General features: G+C 45.4%; 2 protein-coding genes and 1 long non-coding RNA gene across 3 annotated transcripts; all 3 read right to left on the bottom strand.

The window, feature by feature from the left end:
* Positions 1 to 310: 310 nt before the first annotated feature.
* LOC127002952 (uncharacterized) lies at positions 311 to 1750 on the bottom strand. Its single transcript, XM_050869262.1, has 2 exons — positions 1576 to 1750; positions 311 to 1296 (listed from the first exon to the last, which is right to left on the bottom strand). The coding sequence occupies exons 1-2, from the start codon at positions 1733 to 1735 to the stop codon at positions 1049 to 1051; spliced, it is 408 nt and encodes a 135-aa protein (XP_050725219.1). The 5' UTR covers positions 1736 to 1750; the 3' UTR covers positions 311 to 1048.
* Positions 1751 to 5289: 3539 nt separating this feature from the next.
* LOC127002951 (uncharacterized) lies at positions 5290 to 6905 on the bottom strand. Its single transcript, XM_050869261.1, has 2 exons — positions 6731 to 6905; positions 5290 to 6308 (listed from the first exon to the last, which is right to left on the bottom strand). The coding sequence occupies exons 1-2, from the start codon at positions 6888 to 6890 to the stop codon at positions 6055 to 6057; spliced, it is 414 nt and encodes a 137-aa protein (XP_050725218.1). The 5' UTR covers positions 6891 to 6905; the 3' UTR covers positions 5290 to 6054.
* A 6317-nt stretch (positions 6906 to 13222) lies between these two features.
* Positions 13223 to 15022, bottom strand: LOC127002955 (uncharacterized). Its single transcript, XR_007756768.1, has 2 exons — positions 14316 to 15022; positions 13223 to 14186 (listed from the first exon to the last, which is right to left on the bottom strand). It is a non-coding gene; the product is annotated as an uncharacterized LOC127002955 (long non-coding RNA).
* Positions 15023 to 16628: the final 1606 nt, after the last annotated feature.

The following is a 16628-nucleotide window of genomic DNA, read 5'->3' as shown; positions in this document are numbered from 1 at the left end:
CAATAAGATAGTCTTACTGCGGCCGGAATTTCTTACTTAGCATATAAAAAGTTATTGTCTTTCAGTAATTCACTCCTACACCTGGAATACTTGAAATAAGCTGAGTTAACAAGTAACTACGAAAAAACACTCATGGCTATTTCTTTCCTCATGAAAGAACGTTGTTCGTAATAAGGGGACTGGCTGCAATAGTGCCAGGTGCGTGGATGCACCCACGGGCCAGCCGAGCCGCCCCGCGAGACTGGAGACGCGTGCTGAAGGAGGTCACGCCACCGCCGAGATCACAAAGGACGTCAAGGAAACATTCAAGTGTAAATTGTTCATATAATTTGGTATGTTGCACAAACAACACTGAACCGAAAGGAAATATACAATTCGTTAGTTCTCTTAAAAGTAAAGTAATGAGAGCAAGCAGATCATTAGTGCTAAGATTACAGTAACATTTTTATCACAACAATGAAAAAATCTTTACTGAAATATCTGCCGCCAAACACACTTGGACGTAGAGTGAACTGGAACAAGACAAATGGCTGCCAATCACAGACAAATACAATATTTCTGGTGCTAAAATACCATGCAGGTCAGAGTCACGCTGACCCCAACGGGGCCGCCTCTGGCCTGCGCCACAATGTCAGCTGATGTCGTCGCAGCTCTACACTGTCATCAGCGGATGTGCTCGAGACTCGCACTCTGCGACTTCTCTGATTCACCACAAAACACACTAACAGCCTCACACTTTGGGGGAGACAACCTGCGGACTTTTCTCCCGACTGTGTAACACTTCTCGCCTCGATAAATAAGACTTGTTGCTGCAGCCTTGTTGCTACTGCACGTGGGCGCCACTGACGCTCGTTGCAGCGACGAGGTATGTGGCGGCCTGCTGGTGGCCAGGACGCGGCGGCGACCACTTCCCGGCACGACCTGGCGTCCGGCCGCCGACCAACAGCGCCGACGGCGACAGCGCGCGGCACTGCGTTCTTGTTCTTGTCCTTGATGCGTCCTCTTGCTGCTGCTGCTGATGATGATGCGGCAGGCTCGTCATCACTGCCTATCCCACGAAGCCCAGAGGGTTGGGGTAGGCGGGGAAGATGTTTCCTCCGACATCGGAGTACGCATCCCCGATGATGCCGTTGACGCCGTTTGAGACGCCACCGCCACGACGACCGCCACGACCTCCGCCGCGGCGGCCGAAGAAGGGCGACGCCTCGGTGACGGAGGCCACGGCGACCAGCACCGCCACAAGTACTGCCACGACGCGGAGGAAGTTCATCTTGAACTGCTGGAGGGAGCGTTGAGCTGCAAAGCACCGACAGGGGAAGGGTGAGTGATGCATGGGTGGGGAAAGACTGTTCGTTGGCGTTAGTGAGTCTGTGTTGCTGTGAGTACTGGTAACCTTAGGTGTTGGGACTAGTGAGTGAATGTGCTGCAGTGAGTACTGGTAATCTTAGGTGCAGCATGAATGTGCTGGGACACAGCGTGAGGCTGTGGTGAGTGTTGATGTTAGTGACTGAATGTGTTTCAATGCAGCGTGCGTGTGCTAGGACTCATCGAGCGGCAGTGGCGCCCCGTTCGTACCTGTAGGAGAAGCTTTGGGAGGCTCGTCGGTCACTGACCAGTGGACTGAGAGTGTGTGCAGCTCCAGGAGGCGTGTGGCCTTATATACCCGGGGTAAGGCAGCTGCCGCAGCTCGCCGGCCTGGAAGTGCTGGCCGGGCCTGGCAAGGACGAGTGTGCATCCTTCCTCGTCAGGCGCGGAAATTGTATTGAGCTTAATGTTATATATTTTTTTTTGTGTGTGTATGAGAGAGAGAGAGAGAGAGAGAGAGAGAGAGAGAGAGAGAGAGAGAGAGAGAGAGAGAGAGAGAGAGAGAGAGAGAGAGCGCGCGCGGGTGTGTCTGAGTACTGTTGGTAAGGGAGAATATTATTTAGCGTAACGTACAGTTAGATGGTTGTCTGTCGTGGTGTCCCATGCACTAATTCCAAATACTGAGTAACGGGAGTGGCAGCGGCGAGGCGGGTGTCAGGCAGGAAGCAGGAAGCAGGATTTTTTCATAACAGTCTTTGGTAATGTTGTGCTCCAGTTTGTAATGCAATTTCATCTATGTTATTTTACACGTGATAAAACAAACCGAGGAAGAGTAAATCCGCAACGTGCAGCGCTGCAAGATGACGCCATGTAAGGACGTGTATTTCCGCTCCCAAGTGTCCTGATGCTTTCCTCGTGACAACGGTCAAAGCCGCAGGCGTGAACAAGGATCTATAGACAGACTCTCATGCCTCATAAGCCTTTTAGAGAAAGGAAACTGAAACCGCTTTTAACAGACTAATCATGACACATTTGAAATTCGGAGAAAAAATGCGTAGGTTCTAGAAAACTTTGACATTTGGGAGGATGCGTCAGCCTGGAAAAAATATAAAGTTGCTCATCACTGCTGTGCGTCCTTGGCTGTGAGGCAACACTCCGCGGAATTTACTCTATATTTCGACACGAAAGCTGTGGTTCCTTATGTTTTGAGAGCAAGGCAATGTGAAAGTAGAATAACAGCATGTTACTATGATGCTGTAAATGTTGCGCGGTGGTCTGGTAGTTTAGAGCATTAAGCCATGGAACACAGAGCCAAGGCAAGGCGGTTCCAGCCCCAGTGCCGCCGCAGGACGTCAGGAAAGGCATCCGGTCGAATAGGCCAGAACTAACACTACACAGCAGTGGCCCCATCTAAACACGGGTAAAAGCTGCCGAAACACAAGACTGTGATATTGAAAATCCCTTCAGAACACTCCAGTGCTCCGTTAGATAACTAGGAACAATATTTCCATTAATGTATTACTATGTTATCATATGTGTCTTCTACAGTCTTTTGGAGCATACTGGTCATGGAAACCAAGAAACATGGAAAGACAGGCAACATAAAGTCTATTGACTCATGACGAGATTGCCCGCTCTAGTAATTTAATCCACTCGACAGTCACTTCGTGTCTGCAGAGCAAATGTAAGCACTTCGGTTCCTACTTCCAGTTCACTTCTGACGCAATGAAATATCGGCCGATTCGCTTTTTGAAGGAGTTTATGGTTTCGCACTTACTACTTCCGCAGGAGCTCAAAGAACTTAGTGATCGATGTTATTGAACGTCTTCAAGTACTTAAGACATCATCTCTCCTCGTAAGCGACATTGAGCCGCTTGAGTCGTTCTTCGAACGGCTGAACCCTTGAGGGTGGAATCATATTTGTAGCGCGCGCTGAGCTATACCCATTAATTCATTATCCTTCTTGTTATTAGGGGGCCAGAACGGCACTACGTATTGGAGGTGAGGTCTTACCATTGAGTAATATAAAGTTAACATTACTCCCGGCGTCTTACTCTCGAAGCTGCACGTTATGAACCCGAACAGTGTTGACTTTGTTTTATGCTTCTTTTGTGATTTGTATGATTCAGTTCACTGCTAATGGTGACCTCAAGATCCGATCCCTCCTGCACGACCTAAATAGGCTTCCCATGCATGTTGTATGTATATATGGTAACTATTTCTGGATCCAAAGTGCACGACTTTACGCTTGTCTACGCTGAAGGACATCTGCCAGTTTTCAGACCACTGGATGATTTGGTTAAGGTCGTTAAGGATGATTTCGCAATCAGCCGTCGTGAGGACTTTTCACCCATTCAAGTGTCGTTAGTTTCAATGGGGAGGATTTGAGTCCTGTTTCTGAGTCGTTGATGTATATAATAAAGAGAATGGGTCCCAAGACTGACCTTTGCGGTACTCCACTAGTGAGTGGAAGCCACTCGGAAGCCTGCCTGTTGAGTGACACGCGTTGTTTTCTACTTGGAGCAATCTCTTATTCACGCCGCCAGATTGCTTCGTGTTAGCCTTTTATGTTACCAGTTTTTATAGTAACTGCGAGTAAGTGTTATGTTTTGTGTTAAGGGCACGAACTGCTATCTCTCGTCAGGTCCGGTGTTCCGTTGCCTGCGTCACAAGTTGCTTGAAGTGGTGAGAACACAATAGCCCTCTAAGTTAAGTGAGGTGGATTATGTTTGGCCGAGCGGAGCCGTATAGTTCACTTTGTTCACTTAGTTCACTTCTCTCTCTCTCTGGCGTATTAAAAGTGTGATTACTTTTAACTATATTTACAGTTTTACACAATAGTTATGAAAGTTTATGTGATCGGTCGCACACTACAGAGCAGAGCGATGTGCTCGTGTCCGCTGCCCAGTGTGATCTCCGCTGGTAGCTCGGGCGAATGGTATATATGTGCGTTGCTCCTTTGCCGGAACTTGCAACGTTCCGGTGCTGATTCTTGCTGATTGCACCGCCAGCTCAGCACAGTTCCCACGGCCATCATCTCTGACATGTCCCATAACATCCTGTGGTGACACTGAGCTTGTGTTTCGACACATACAGTCATGCATTCATATGTACAAGATAATATATATATATATATATATATATATATATATATATATATATATATATATATATATATATATATATATATATATATATATATATATATAGCCGTTGACTGTATACAGGTTCGTAAAAGGAGTTGCTGGTGCGGAGCTTGGACTGCCATGCGATCGTCGGTGAGGACCACTTGGCGTGTAAACCGACAACCATGCAGCCTCAGGTATAGGCACTACGCTCCATCAGGGTATAAGAATTCATGTGATCGCGAGACACATTTGTCAAAGGAATATCTGTTTTATGTCGGTCTTTCTTGGCAGCCCTTGCCAAACAGCCGCTTTCCTCTTCTGAGGGGCAGTTTGTCGATAAAATGGTTGCGTTTATTGACGAAGATTTTTTTTTTTATCATATTTTGACTCTTTCTGTAAGTGGATATTCTTCATGCATGTTTAACACTTGATAATGCACGGGAATCTTCGTTTAGTCAGGGCCAAGGCGGGCGTGAGGAGCAGCAGCAACTGACCAGCGTGAATGCCTTATTCAAGGAAGGAATTACTGGTTCATATTCTGTATGTCAATAAGATAGTCTTACTGCGGCCGGAATTTCTTACTTAGCATATAAAAAATTATTGTCTTTCAGTAATTCACTCCTACACCTGGAATACTTGAAATAAGCTGAGTTAACAAGTAACTACGAAAAAACACTCATGGCTATTTCTTTCCTCATGAAAGAACGTTGTTCGTAATAAGGGGACTGGCTGCAATAGTGCCAGGTGCGTGGATGCACCCACGGGCCAGCCGAGCCGCCCCGCGAGACTGGAGACGCGTGCTGAAGGAGGTCACGCCACCGCCGAGATCACAAAGGACGTCAAGGAAACATTCAAGTGTAAATTGTTCATATAATTTGGTATGTTGCACAAACAACACTGAACCGAAAGGAAATATACAATTCGTTAGTTCTCTTAAAAGTAAAGTAATGAGAGCAAGCAGATCATTAGTGCTAAGATTACAGTAACATTTTTATCACAACAATGAAAAAATCTTTACTGAAATATCTGCCGCCAAACACACTTGGACGTAGAGTGAACTGGAACAAGACAAATGGCTGCCAATCACAGACAAATACAATATTTCTGGTGCTAAAATACCATGCAGGTCAGAGTCACGCTGACCCCAACGGGGCCGCCTCTGGCCTGCGCCACAATGTCAGCTGATGTCGTCGCAGCTCTACACTGTCATCAGCGGATGTGCTCGAGACTCGCACTCTGCGACTTCTCTGATTCACTACAAAACACACTAACAGCCTCACACTTTGGGCCTCGTCACGTCACCAGGCGGGAGACAACCTGCGGACTTTTCTCCCGACTCTGTAACACTTCTCGCCTCGATAAATAAGACTTGTTGCTGCAGCACGTGGGCGCCACTGACGCTCGTCGCGGCGACGAGGTATGTGGCGGCCTGCTGGTGGCCGGGATGCGACGGCGTCATCTTTACGGCGCGACCCCGCGTCCGAACGCAGACCGACGGCGTCGACGGCGGCAGCGCGCGGCACTGCGTTCTTGTTGTTGTCCTTGATGCGTCCTGCTACTGGTGCCGCTGCTGCTGCTACTGCGGCGGCGGCGGCGACGGCGGCAGGTTTGCATTCGCTGCCTAGCGCAGGAAGCCCAGGGGGTTGGGGTAGCCGGGGAAGATGTCCCCGTTGACGTCGGCGTACGCGTCCCCGACGATGCCGTTGACGCCATTTGAGCCGCCACGACGGCCGCCACGATGTCCGCCACGGCGGCCGCTGAAGAGACCGAAGAGGGGCGACGCCTCGGTGACGGAGGCCACGGAGACCAGCACCGCCACAAGTACTGCCACGACGCGGAGGAAGTTCATCTTGAACTGCTGGAGGGAGCGTTGAGCTGCAAAGCACCGACAGGGGAAGGGTGAGCGATGGGTGGGGAAAGTGTGTTTAATTGTTGGCGGTATAATAATTATATAGTGAGTCGGCGTGTTGCTCTGAGTATTGTTAACCTTAGGTGTACCGTGGTGCTGGTGCAGCGTGAGTGTGCTGAAACACAAAGTGAGGCTGTGGCGAGTGTTGGCGTCAGTGAGTCAGTGTGTTGCAGTGAGTACTGGTAACCTCAGGTGTGGGTGTTAGTGAGTGAGTGTGTTGCAGTGAGTACTGGTTACTCTAGGTGCACCGTGAGTGTGTTGATAGTCAGCGTGAGGCTGTGGTGAGTGTTGGCGTGAGTGTGTTGCTGTGCACGACTAATGGCAGGCTAACTGTGTGCAGCGAGAGTGTGCTGTGTGCCAGCGTGAGGCTGTGGCGCCTCGTTCGTACCTGGAGGAGAAGCGTTGGGAGGCTCGTCGGTCACTGACCAGTGGACTGAGAGTGTGTGCAGGTCCAGGAGGCGTGTGGCCTTATATACCCGGAACGAGACAGCTGCCGCGGCTCGCCGGCCTGGAAGTGCTGGCCGGGCCTGGCAAGGACGAGTGTGCATCCTTCCTCGTCAGGCGCGGAAATTGTATTGAGCATAATGTTATAACCTTTACATTTTTTGTCTGTGTGTCCGTGCCTTCGATGAACGGAAGAGAGGGCGAATATAAATAGATGTGTGTTTTAATACTGCATGAATTAAAATAATAACAACAACAAAACAAGTATCCTGGTGGCCGGACACACGGACCCAGTGCACGGACACACCAATGCTCCTTGCCATTATCTGCGCAGCGCGGCCAGCGGAGCATAACCGCCTCTCTGTTGAGGGGTTTCCGGCCACAAGTTAAGGCGGTGAATACTTTAACAAGTCCGAGAATAGTCACGTCCATCGACTTCACGGCTCCTCCCTCTTGTTTATTAATCACTGTATGGCTGTTTGTTGAACGGGACGAAACAATTCTCTCTCTCTCTCTCTCTCTCTCTCTCTCTCTCTCTCTCTCTCTCTCTCTCTCTCTCTCTCTCTAACAAGGCGCGGGGTATCTTCCTACGGTGAGTCACTCCTGAGTCACCCTGGGCTGGCTGATATAACACACGCACACCAAAATAAATAAATAAATAAATAAATAAATAAAAACATGATGAGGCAACTTGCTCTGATCGTGTGTGTGTGTGTGTGTGTGTGTGTGTGTGTGTGTGTGTGTGTTGCTTGCTTACTTAACATTCACCTCAAGTCTTTTGCCGAAGAGGAGACATGTACTTAATGAGACACGGGGGGGGAGAGAAGAGGGAGGGAGGGAAGGAGGGAGGGAGGAACATGTCTTCTTATGGTCTGACGAATAATTGGAGGGATGGAGGCAACGAAGGAGGAGAGGAGAGAAAAGGTAAGGAGGGACAGTATTCTCTTTGTCCTTAGACGGGAGGGAACGGAGAGAAGAGGGAGGGAAAATGGAGAAGGAGAGAAGAGAAAAGAGAAGATGGGAAGAAACGAAGAAGAGAGAAAGGGAAAATAAAGGAGAGAAAGGGAAGAAGTAGGAAAAGAAGGAGAAGAGAGAAAGGGAATATGGAGGAAAAGGAGAGAAGAGGAGGAGGGAAAATGGAGGAAACGAAGGAGAGAAGAGATAAAGAGAAGATGGAGGAAACAAAGGAGAGAGAAGAACGGGAGGAAAGAATCAAGGTACGAAGGTAGGAAACGGATTCTTAATGGAGGGAAGATGGAGGAGAGAGAGAGAGAGAGAGAGAGAGAGAGAGAGAGAGAGAGAGAGAGAGAGAGAGAGAGAGAGAGAGAGAGAGAGAGAGAGAGAGAGAGAGAGAGAGAGAGAGAGAGAGAGAGAGAGAATGTAGATGGGAATGCAGGAAGGAATTAGTAACAGACTGATGGACTATCGAGGAAGGGAGATAAAGGAGAAAAAGGAGGAGAGAGAGAGGAGGGAAGACAGGAGGGAGGAAGGAGGGAAGAATGGAGACAAATAAGGTAAGAGAGTGTCTTCCTATGCACTAACAAGGAGGAGGAAAAGAAGAAAATATGAAGAGGAAAAGGAGGGAGGGAGGGGAGGGAAGGAGAGAGAAAGGGAGGAGGAAAGAAACGAGACAAAATCTGAATGAACGAGTGTCTTCCTATGCAATAAGAATGAGGAAGAGGACAATATGAAGAAAAAAAGAGGGGAGGGAGGGAGGGAGGGAGGTTGGGCAGGCAGGAAGACAGGACAGCTTGTGGACAGACTAGTGAAAGAAGGAGAAAAATCGAAGGAGGAAGGGAGGGAGGGCAAGGTAGCGAGCTGGGTAGTGAAAGAAGGAGGAAAATCGAAGGAGGAATTAAGGGAGGGGGGGAGGGCAAGGTAGCGAGCTGGGTAGATACCGGGTTCACTGAGGACTAAGTTAGCGGCCTTTTTATAATTATTTAGTTTGCCCTTGAGCTGCTTCCTTCACTGTGAGTATGTACTAGACGGTGAAGGAAGAGAACGAAGGAAGGATGAAGGGAAGGAAGGAAGAGAGGAGAGAGGAAGAAAGGAAAGAGAAAATGAGGAAGGCAAGGAACGGAAGGAAGGATGGAAGGAAGGAGAGAGGGGAGAAGAGAGGAAGAAAGGGGAGAGAAAACGAGGAAGACAAGGCAACAGGGTAATGAAGAAGGAAGGGAAAGAAAGGAAGGAAGAGACGAAGGAAGGAGAGAGGAGAGAGAAAGGAAGAAAGAAGAAGAGAAAGGGAGGAGAAAAAGAGAAAGACAAGGCAGCAGGACAGTGAAGAAGGAAGAGAAAGAAGGAAGAAAGGAAGGAAGAAGGAAAAAAAGACAGCAGGATATTTAAGGAGTAACAAAGGGAAGAGGAATGGAGGAAGAGAAGGAAATCAGACATAAAAGAAGGGAGATAACGAAATAAGAAAGGAAGGAAGGAAGGGAGGAAGGAAGAAAGGAGGACAACCAGAAAGAATGGGAATATGATCTTTAAGGAGTGACAAAGGAAAGAAGAATGGAGGAAGATAAGGGAGGAGGAGAGGGGAGAAGTGGAAGAAGGAAAGAAGGAAGGAAGGAAGGAAGGAAGGAAGGATATACTAAGAAGAGAGGAACAGGATTTTCAAGGAGTAAGAAAGGAAAGAGGAAGAAAGGAAGAGAGAAAAGAAGGGAGAGGACAAACAAACAAAGGAAGAAAATAAGTAAAGAAGAAAGGAAGGAAGGAAAAGAAGAAAGCAATGAGGCTCTTCAAATCGTAACAAGAGGAAGAGGAAGGGACAAAGACAAGGAAGCGAGAGGAAATATAAGAGAGAACGAAATAATAAATACCTGACTGCATGCATGAAGGAAGGAGAGAAGGAAGCAGGATATCTAAGGAGTGGCTGGAGTAGGAGGAAGGGACAGGGCAGGGAGGTAAGGGGCGGGGCGGGGTATCCTGGCACGCGCGGACGGTACAAGGAAGCATATACACCCCTCCCCCGACGGTCTAAAATTAACACAGGTAGGAAGGTAGTGGTCTTTCCGCCTCACTTATCCTCGTCACCTTGGCCTTTGATCTTTAGAGAGGCGAGTACGAGTTTAATCCAGAGACGTACGAGTGACAACCTAAAAAATGGCAAAAAACAACAAAAAAGTGAGGTAAAAAGACCAGATATTTAGTTGAATGAAGAGATGAACAGCACTTATCCTCGTCACCTTGCCGTTTGATCTTTAGAGAGGTGAGTACGAGTTTAATCCAGAGAAGTACGAGTGACAACCTAAAAAATGGCAAAAAACAACAAAAAAGTGAGGTAAAAAGACCAGATATTTAGTTGAATGAAGAGATGAACAGCACTTATCCTCGTCACCTTGGCCTTTGATCTTTAGAGAGGTGAGTATGAGTTTAATCCAGAGACGTACGAGTGACAATTAACTTAAAAAATAGCAAACAACAACAAAGTGAGGTATAAAGATCAGATATTTAGTTGAATGAAGAGATGAACAGCACTTATCCTCGACCTCTTAGCCTTTGATATTTAGAGAGGTGAGTATGAGTTTAATCCAGAGACGTACGAGTGACAATTAACTTAAAAAATAGCAAGCAACAACAAAGTGAGGTATAAAGATCAGATATTTAGTTGAATGAAGAGATGAACAGCACTTATCCTCGACCCCTTGCCCTTTGATCTTTAGAGAGGTGAGTATAAGTTTAATCCAGAGACGTACGAGTGACAATTAACCTAAAAAATGGCAAACAACAACAACAATAAAGTGAAGAATAAAGGTCAGATATTTAGTTTAATGAAGAGATGAACAGCACTTATCCTCGACCCCTTGGACTTTGATCTTTAGAGAGATGAATATAAGTTTGATCCAGAGACGTGCGAGTGATAATTAACCCCAAAAATGGCATAAAAAAAGACATCACTGGAGAACATTGGAAGATATGAACCAGATTGTTAACTTAAACCCAGACACGAACCTAAACCTAAGCTAACCTAACCTAGGCCTAAAAATGAGCCAAAAAACGCATATCTCAAAAAACAGTGAGAATTAAAGATCAGATTAACTGGATATTGTTGAGTTGAATCCAGAGACGCAGGAGTGACAATTAACCTAAAAAATGGCAAAAAATGACATTCCTCGAAATACAGTGAGAAATAAAGACCAGATTAACCAGATATTGTTGAGTTGAATCTAAAGACGCAGGAGTGACAATTAACTTAAAAAATGGCAAAAAATGACATCCCTCGAAATACAGTGAAGAATAAAGACCAGATTAACCAGACATTGTTTAGCTGAATCTAGAGACGAACGAATTACAATTAACCTCAAAAATGGCAAAAAGTGAAATCCCTCGAAATACAGTGAGAAATAAAGACCAGATTAACCAGATATTGTTTAGCTGAATCTAGAGACGAACGAATTACAATTAACCTCAAAAATGGCAAAAAGTGAAATCCCTCGAAATACAGTGAGAAATAAAGACCAGATTAACCAGACATTGTTTAGCTGAATCTAGAGACGAACGAATTACAATTAACCTCAAAAATGGCAAAAGTGAAATCCTCGAAATACAGTGAGAAATAAAGACCAGATTAACCAGATATTGTTTAGCTGAATCTAGAGACGAACGAATTACAATTAACCTCAAAATGGCAAAAAGTGAAATCCCTCGAAATACAGTGAGAAATAAAGACCAGATTAACCAGATATTGTTTAGCTGAATCTAGAGACGAACGAATTACAATTAACCTCAAAAATGGCAAAAAGTGAAATCCCTCGAAATACAGTGAGAAATAAAGACCAGATTAACCAGATATTGTTTAGCTGAATCTAGAGACGAACGAGTGACAATTAACCTAAAAGTGGCAAAAAGTGACATCCCTCGAAATACAGTGAGAAATAAAGACCAGATTAACCAGATATTGTTTAGTTGAATCCAGAGACGCAGGAGTGACAATTACCCTAAAAAATAGCAAAAAAATAACATCCCTCGAAATACAGTGAGAAATAAAGACCAGATTAACCAGATATTGCTTAGCAGAATCCAGAGACGCAGGAGTAAAAATCAACCTAAAAAAATAGCAGTAAATGATATCCCTCGAAATACAGTGAAGAATAAAGACCAGATTAACCGGACATTGTTTAGCTGAATCGAGAGACGAACGAGTGCCAATTAACCTAAAAAATGACAAAAAATGACATCCCTCGAAATACAGTAAAGAATAAAGACCAGATTAACCAGACATTGTTTAGCTGAATCGAGAGACGAACGAGTGCCAATTAACCTAAAAAATGGCAAAAAAATGACATCCCTCGAAATACAGTGAAGAATAAAGACCAGATTAACTAGATATTGTTTAGCTGAATCTAGAGACGAACGAGTGACAACTAACCTCAAAAATAAATAGATAAATAAATAAATAAATAAATAAACATCCCTTGGAAAACACTGGAGGATAGAGACCAGATTAACTTAAACCCTGAGACGAACCTAAACCTAAACCGGAAACCTAAACCCCAAAAAGGAGCAAAAAACGCATATCTCGAAAAACAATGAAGAATAAAGATCAGATTCACTAGATATTATTTAAGGGGCGGACTCTCTAAATTTGCAGCTGTTCATAACTATTTTTGATTACCATTATTATTATTATTATTATTATTATTATTATTATTATTATTATTATTATTTTTATCATTATTATTATTATTATTACTGTTGTTGTGAGTATTATCATCGTTTTCTTTTCTTCTTCTTTTTCTTCTTTCTCTTCTTTATCTTCATCTCTTCTTAGTATAATTTGTAGTAGTAGTATTTTTATTCATTTTTTCTTTCTTTTTCTTCTTTCACGTCTTCTTTTTCTTGTTCTTATCACTCATTATTATTATTCTATTATCATCATCATCATTATATTCCAGACGTCCGGGCCTGCGTCATCTCTTATAGCACCTCGCCGCGTGCCGCCTACCGTTGCTTCGGGTACTTAGGAAACACACGCACAACTGCTGCCCCGTGCCGGAGTTCTCGAGTATGCCGGACACGCAACACATGGACTCAATAAAGAAAAATGATCCTCCCAGAAAGTCCAACATTAGAATATAAGCAAGGTAGTAATATTTCTATCGATTGTGTTGTGGTATGTATTACGAGGTGAGTGAAAACGTTGGTAAAAGCGAACAAGGTCTACAGGAAGTGAACGCGCCCCAAGCCTCTGTGCCCGACGAGGTTATTGTGTCTTCTTCAGCGGCGCCGATGCCACGACGGACCAGCGAAGGAGCGATTCGAGTCATAAAGAAATAACTGGATATATGATGTTAATACTTTCATTACAAAAGATAAAAAAACCTTCATATGCAGTATGCTTTTCAGTGATGTAATTTCATGCTTTGTGCTTTTCTTTAGATGGATACAGTGGTCATGGGGAATACTTTAAGGAAGATGAGAAAAGAGGGAAACAAAGATGTCTGACAATTACAAAATTTAATGTTCCACAAACAACACCAAAGCCAAAGACATACAAAAGTATACTTGATTCATCTTACATTAAAGAAACACAGATATGTGATACTTCTACAGTAACATTTTCATCACAATGAAAAAAATATTTACTGATATTCTGGGGCCAAGCCAACTTGACCCCAGTGACCGCTGGAACAAGGCAAGACTCTGCCTGTTCCCAGACGGTCACAGCCTGCAGGTCAGAGCCACGCTGACCCCCAATGGGGCCGCCTCTGGCCTGCGCCACAATGTCAGCTGATGTCGTCGCAGCTCTACACTGTCACCAAGGGATGTGCTCGAGACTCGCATGCAGCGACTTCTCTGACTCACCACAAAACACACTAACAGCCTCACACTTTGGGCCTCGTCACGTCACCAGGCGGGAGACAACCTGCGGACTTTTCTCCCGACTCTGTAACACTTCTCGCCTCGATAAATAAGACTTGTTGCTGCAGCCTTGTCGCTGCTGCACGTGGGCGCCACTGACGCTCGTCGCGGCGACGAGGTATGTGGCGGCCTGCTGGTGGCCGGAAGCCGTCCGGGCGCCGGCCACGACGCGGCGGCGACTGTCCGGCCGCCGACCGATGGGCGTCGACGGCGGCCGTGCGCGGCGCCGCGTCACTACGTTGTTGCGTCCTGTTGCTGCCGTTGCGGCAGGCGATCCACGGCTGCCTAACCCAAGTTCACGAAGCCCAGGGGGTTCGGGTAGGCGGGGAAGATGTCCCCGTTGACGTCGGCGTACACGTCACCGACGATACTGTTGATGCCGTTGGACGGGCGATTATTGCTGCTGCGGCTGCCACTGTTCCTGCGACTGCCGAAGAAGCGCAGGAGGGGCTTGGCCTCAGTGACGGTGGCCATGGCCAGCACCACCACCGCGAGCACTGCCAGGACGCGAAGGAAGTTCATCTTGGGCGGGATGAGGTTTGCTGCGAGGGGTTGAGGAGGGAGGGATTAGTGAGGGCAGAGGAGTAATGGCGGGGCATAACATTGTTCCGGTCAGCTTTACTGTGTCAGGAGTGAACTGTGGACAAGAAAAAACACTTGAGGCACCGTACCTTGAGGAGAAGCGTGGAGAAGCTCTTGGTCCCAGACCTGTGGACTGAAAGTGTGTGTGCAGACCGAGCAGCGCCGAGACCTTATATACTTGCTGAAAGGCGAGGGATGCCAGAGCTCGCCGTCTTCCTGATGCCTCCACCAAGGTCGTCATCCGCCCATTAGCAGACTTAATGCTTCCGTTTTACGATGTACTTTTTTTTCACCCATTCCTAAATCGGTTTTCCAAAGATTCGTTCCTTCGTCTTTGCAGGACCAGACGCCGTTACTCTAGTGAACGCATCTTATCGAACGCATCCTATCCACGAACGTAACAGTGGAGGGCGGGAGGAAGATGAGTGTTTCGTAATGTTATTTCCTATGCAGCCGCGGTGGTCGCCTTGACTGCCGCTCCCGGGCACTTCTTGTTCCTCGTGCCGCCGCCGCCCCGCAAATTGTTGTCCTCAGGCGGGGCAAGGCGGCGCTTCCGACTAGAAACACGGCTATATTTAGTGCCCAGGCTGTCCCCTCTGACTCCATAATTGTCATGACACACACACACACACACACATAGATAGGTAGATGGATTTAGATAGATAGATAGATAGATGAATATTTTCTTACAGTAAAGGGAGCAGGTCAAGGGCAAAAATAAAAGAGGAAATAAAAAAGTCCCCTAATCACTACTCTTGTCAAAGAAAGTATAGAGGAGTGGACGAGAGAGGTCAGTTTCGGGTGGAGAGATAGATAGATAGATAGATAGATAGATAGATAGATAGAGAGAGAGAGAGAGAGAGAGAGAGAGAGAGAGAGAGAGAGAGAGAGAGAGAGAGAGAGAGAGAGAGAGAGAGTTACTGATAAACGATTGATAGATAGATAGATAGAATGAGAGAGAGACTAATGAATGACAAGAATATTGAAAGAAAATATTGAAAAAGAAACATAAAAAAGAAGAAAAGAGAAAGGAGAAATCAGATAGAAGAGAATAAAGAGGAAAGGAAAAAAGAAAAGGAAAAGGAGGAAAAAGGAAACAAAATATACGAAGGAAAAAAAGAAAAGAAAAAAGAAAGTATCAGAGAGAGAGAGAGAGAGAGAGAGAGAGAGAGAGAATGCTATATCTACCACACCGTCGTGATACAAAAACTCCAACGATCGAGGAACACTTTTAATTAGGTATTTGTAGAACCGTATGCAGTCAGGACGATAAAGGAAGCGTCCCCAATTCGATCCGCTGACGTAGGTTTTGTAATAGAGGTTTTGTTGGCTCAAGTTTTGGTACAGGAAGCTGAGAACCCTTTATATTAACTCTGTGGATTGAGAAAGATGGATAGAGAACATCATCGTTATAATTCTATCTTAATTTTACGAACTGCTTTTTTTTCTTTTACAGCAAAGGAGACAGCACAATGGCACAAAAAAAGGAAACAATAATAAAAAAAAAGCCCGCTACTTGCTGCTCCTGTAAAGCATCCAAAGAGGTGGCCGAGAGAGGAGTCAATTACGATACAATTAGTCTTCTATCTTATTTTCAAACTGGTTACTCTGTTCTTTCTTATTTTCGCTAACTTATCATTCACTTTCTATCTTATTTCTACGATCTGCTCACTCAAATCAATCTCATAATCACGGTCTGCTCACTCAAACCTATCTCATAATCACGATCTGCTCACTCAAACGTATCTCATAATCACGGTCTGCTCACTTAAATCTATCTTTTGATCACGACCTGCTCACTCAAACCTATCTTATAATCACGGTCTGCTCACTCAAACCTATCTTATAATCACGGTCTGCTCACTCAAACCTATCTTATAATCACGGTCTGCTCACTCAAACCTATCTTATAATCGCGGTCTGCTCACTCAAACCTATCTTGTAATCACGGTCTGCTCACTCAAATCTATCTTATAATCACGATCTGCTCACTCAAACCTATCTTATAATCACGGTCTGCTCACTCAAACCTATCTCATAATCACGGTCTGCTCACTCAAATCTATCTTATAATCACGATCTGCTCACTCAAACCTATCTTATAATCACGATCTGCTCACTCAAACCTATCTTATAATCACGATCTGCTCACTCAAACCTATCTTATAATCACGATCTGCTCACTCAAACCTATCTTATAATCACGATCTGCTCATTCAAACGTATCTTATAATCACGATCTGCTCACTCAAACCTATCTTATAATCACGGTCTGCTCACTCAAATCTCTTATCATCACGAACTGCTCACTCAATTTTACCTTATTTTCACAAACTGCTCACTCAGTCGTATATCATTTTTACCAGAGATCTTTATTTTCACGAACTGCTTACTCTATTCTA

This window comes from Eriocheir sinensis, chromosome 24 (assembly GCF_024679095.1).
Source record: "Eriocheir sinensis breed Jianghai 21 chromosome 24, ASM2467909v1, whole genome shotgun sequence".
Classification (NCBI taxonomy): Eukaryota; Metazoa; Arthropoda; class Malacostraca; order Decapoda; family Varunidae; genus Eriocheir; species Eriocheir sinensis.
The sequence above is the reverse complement of the archived record's forward strand: the minus strand, read 5'-3'. Positions and strand labels throughout refer to the sequence as shown.

What these genes read in the sequence shown, in the direction of transcription:
- LOC127002951 (XM_050869261.1), bottom strand. Translation starts at nt 6,890, where the DNA reads ATGCACACTCGTCCTTGCCAGGCCCGGCCAGCACTTCCAGGCCGGCGA. An exon ending in TCCCAACGCTTCTCCTCCAG is followed by an intron (nt 6,309 to 6,730) that starts GTACGAACGAGG and finishes GGTGCTTTGCAG; the next exon opens with CTCAACGCTCCCTCCAGCAG.
- LOC127002952 (XM_050869262.1), bottom strand. Translation starts at nt 1,735, where the DNA reads ATGCACACTCGTCCTTGCCAGGCCCGGCCAGCACTTCCAGGCCGGCGA. An exon ending in TCCCAAAGCTTCTCCTACAG is followed by an intron (nt 1,297 to 1,575) that starts GTACGAACGGGG and finishes GGTGCTTTGCAG; the next exon opens with CTCAACGCTCCCTCCAGCAG.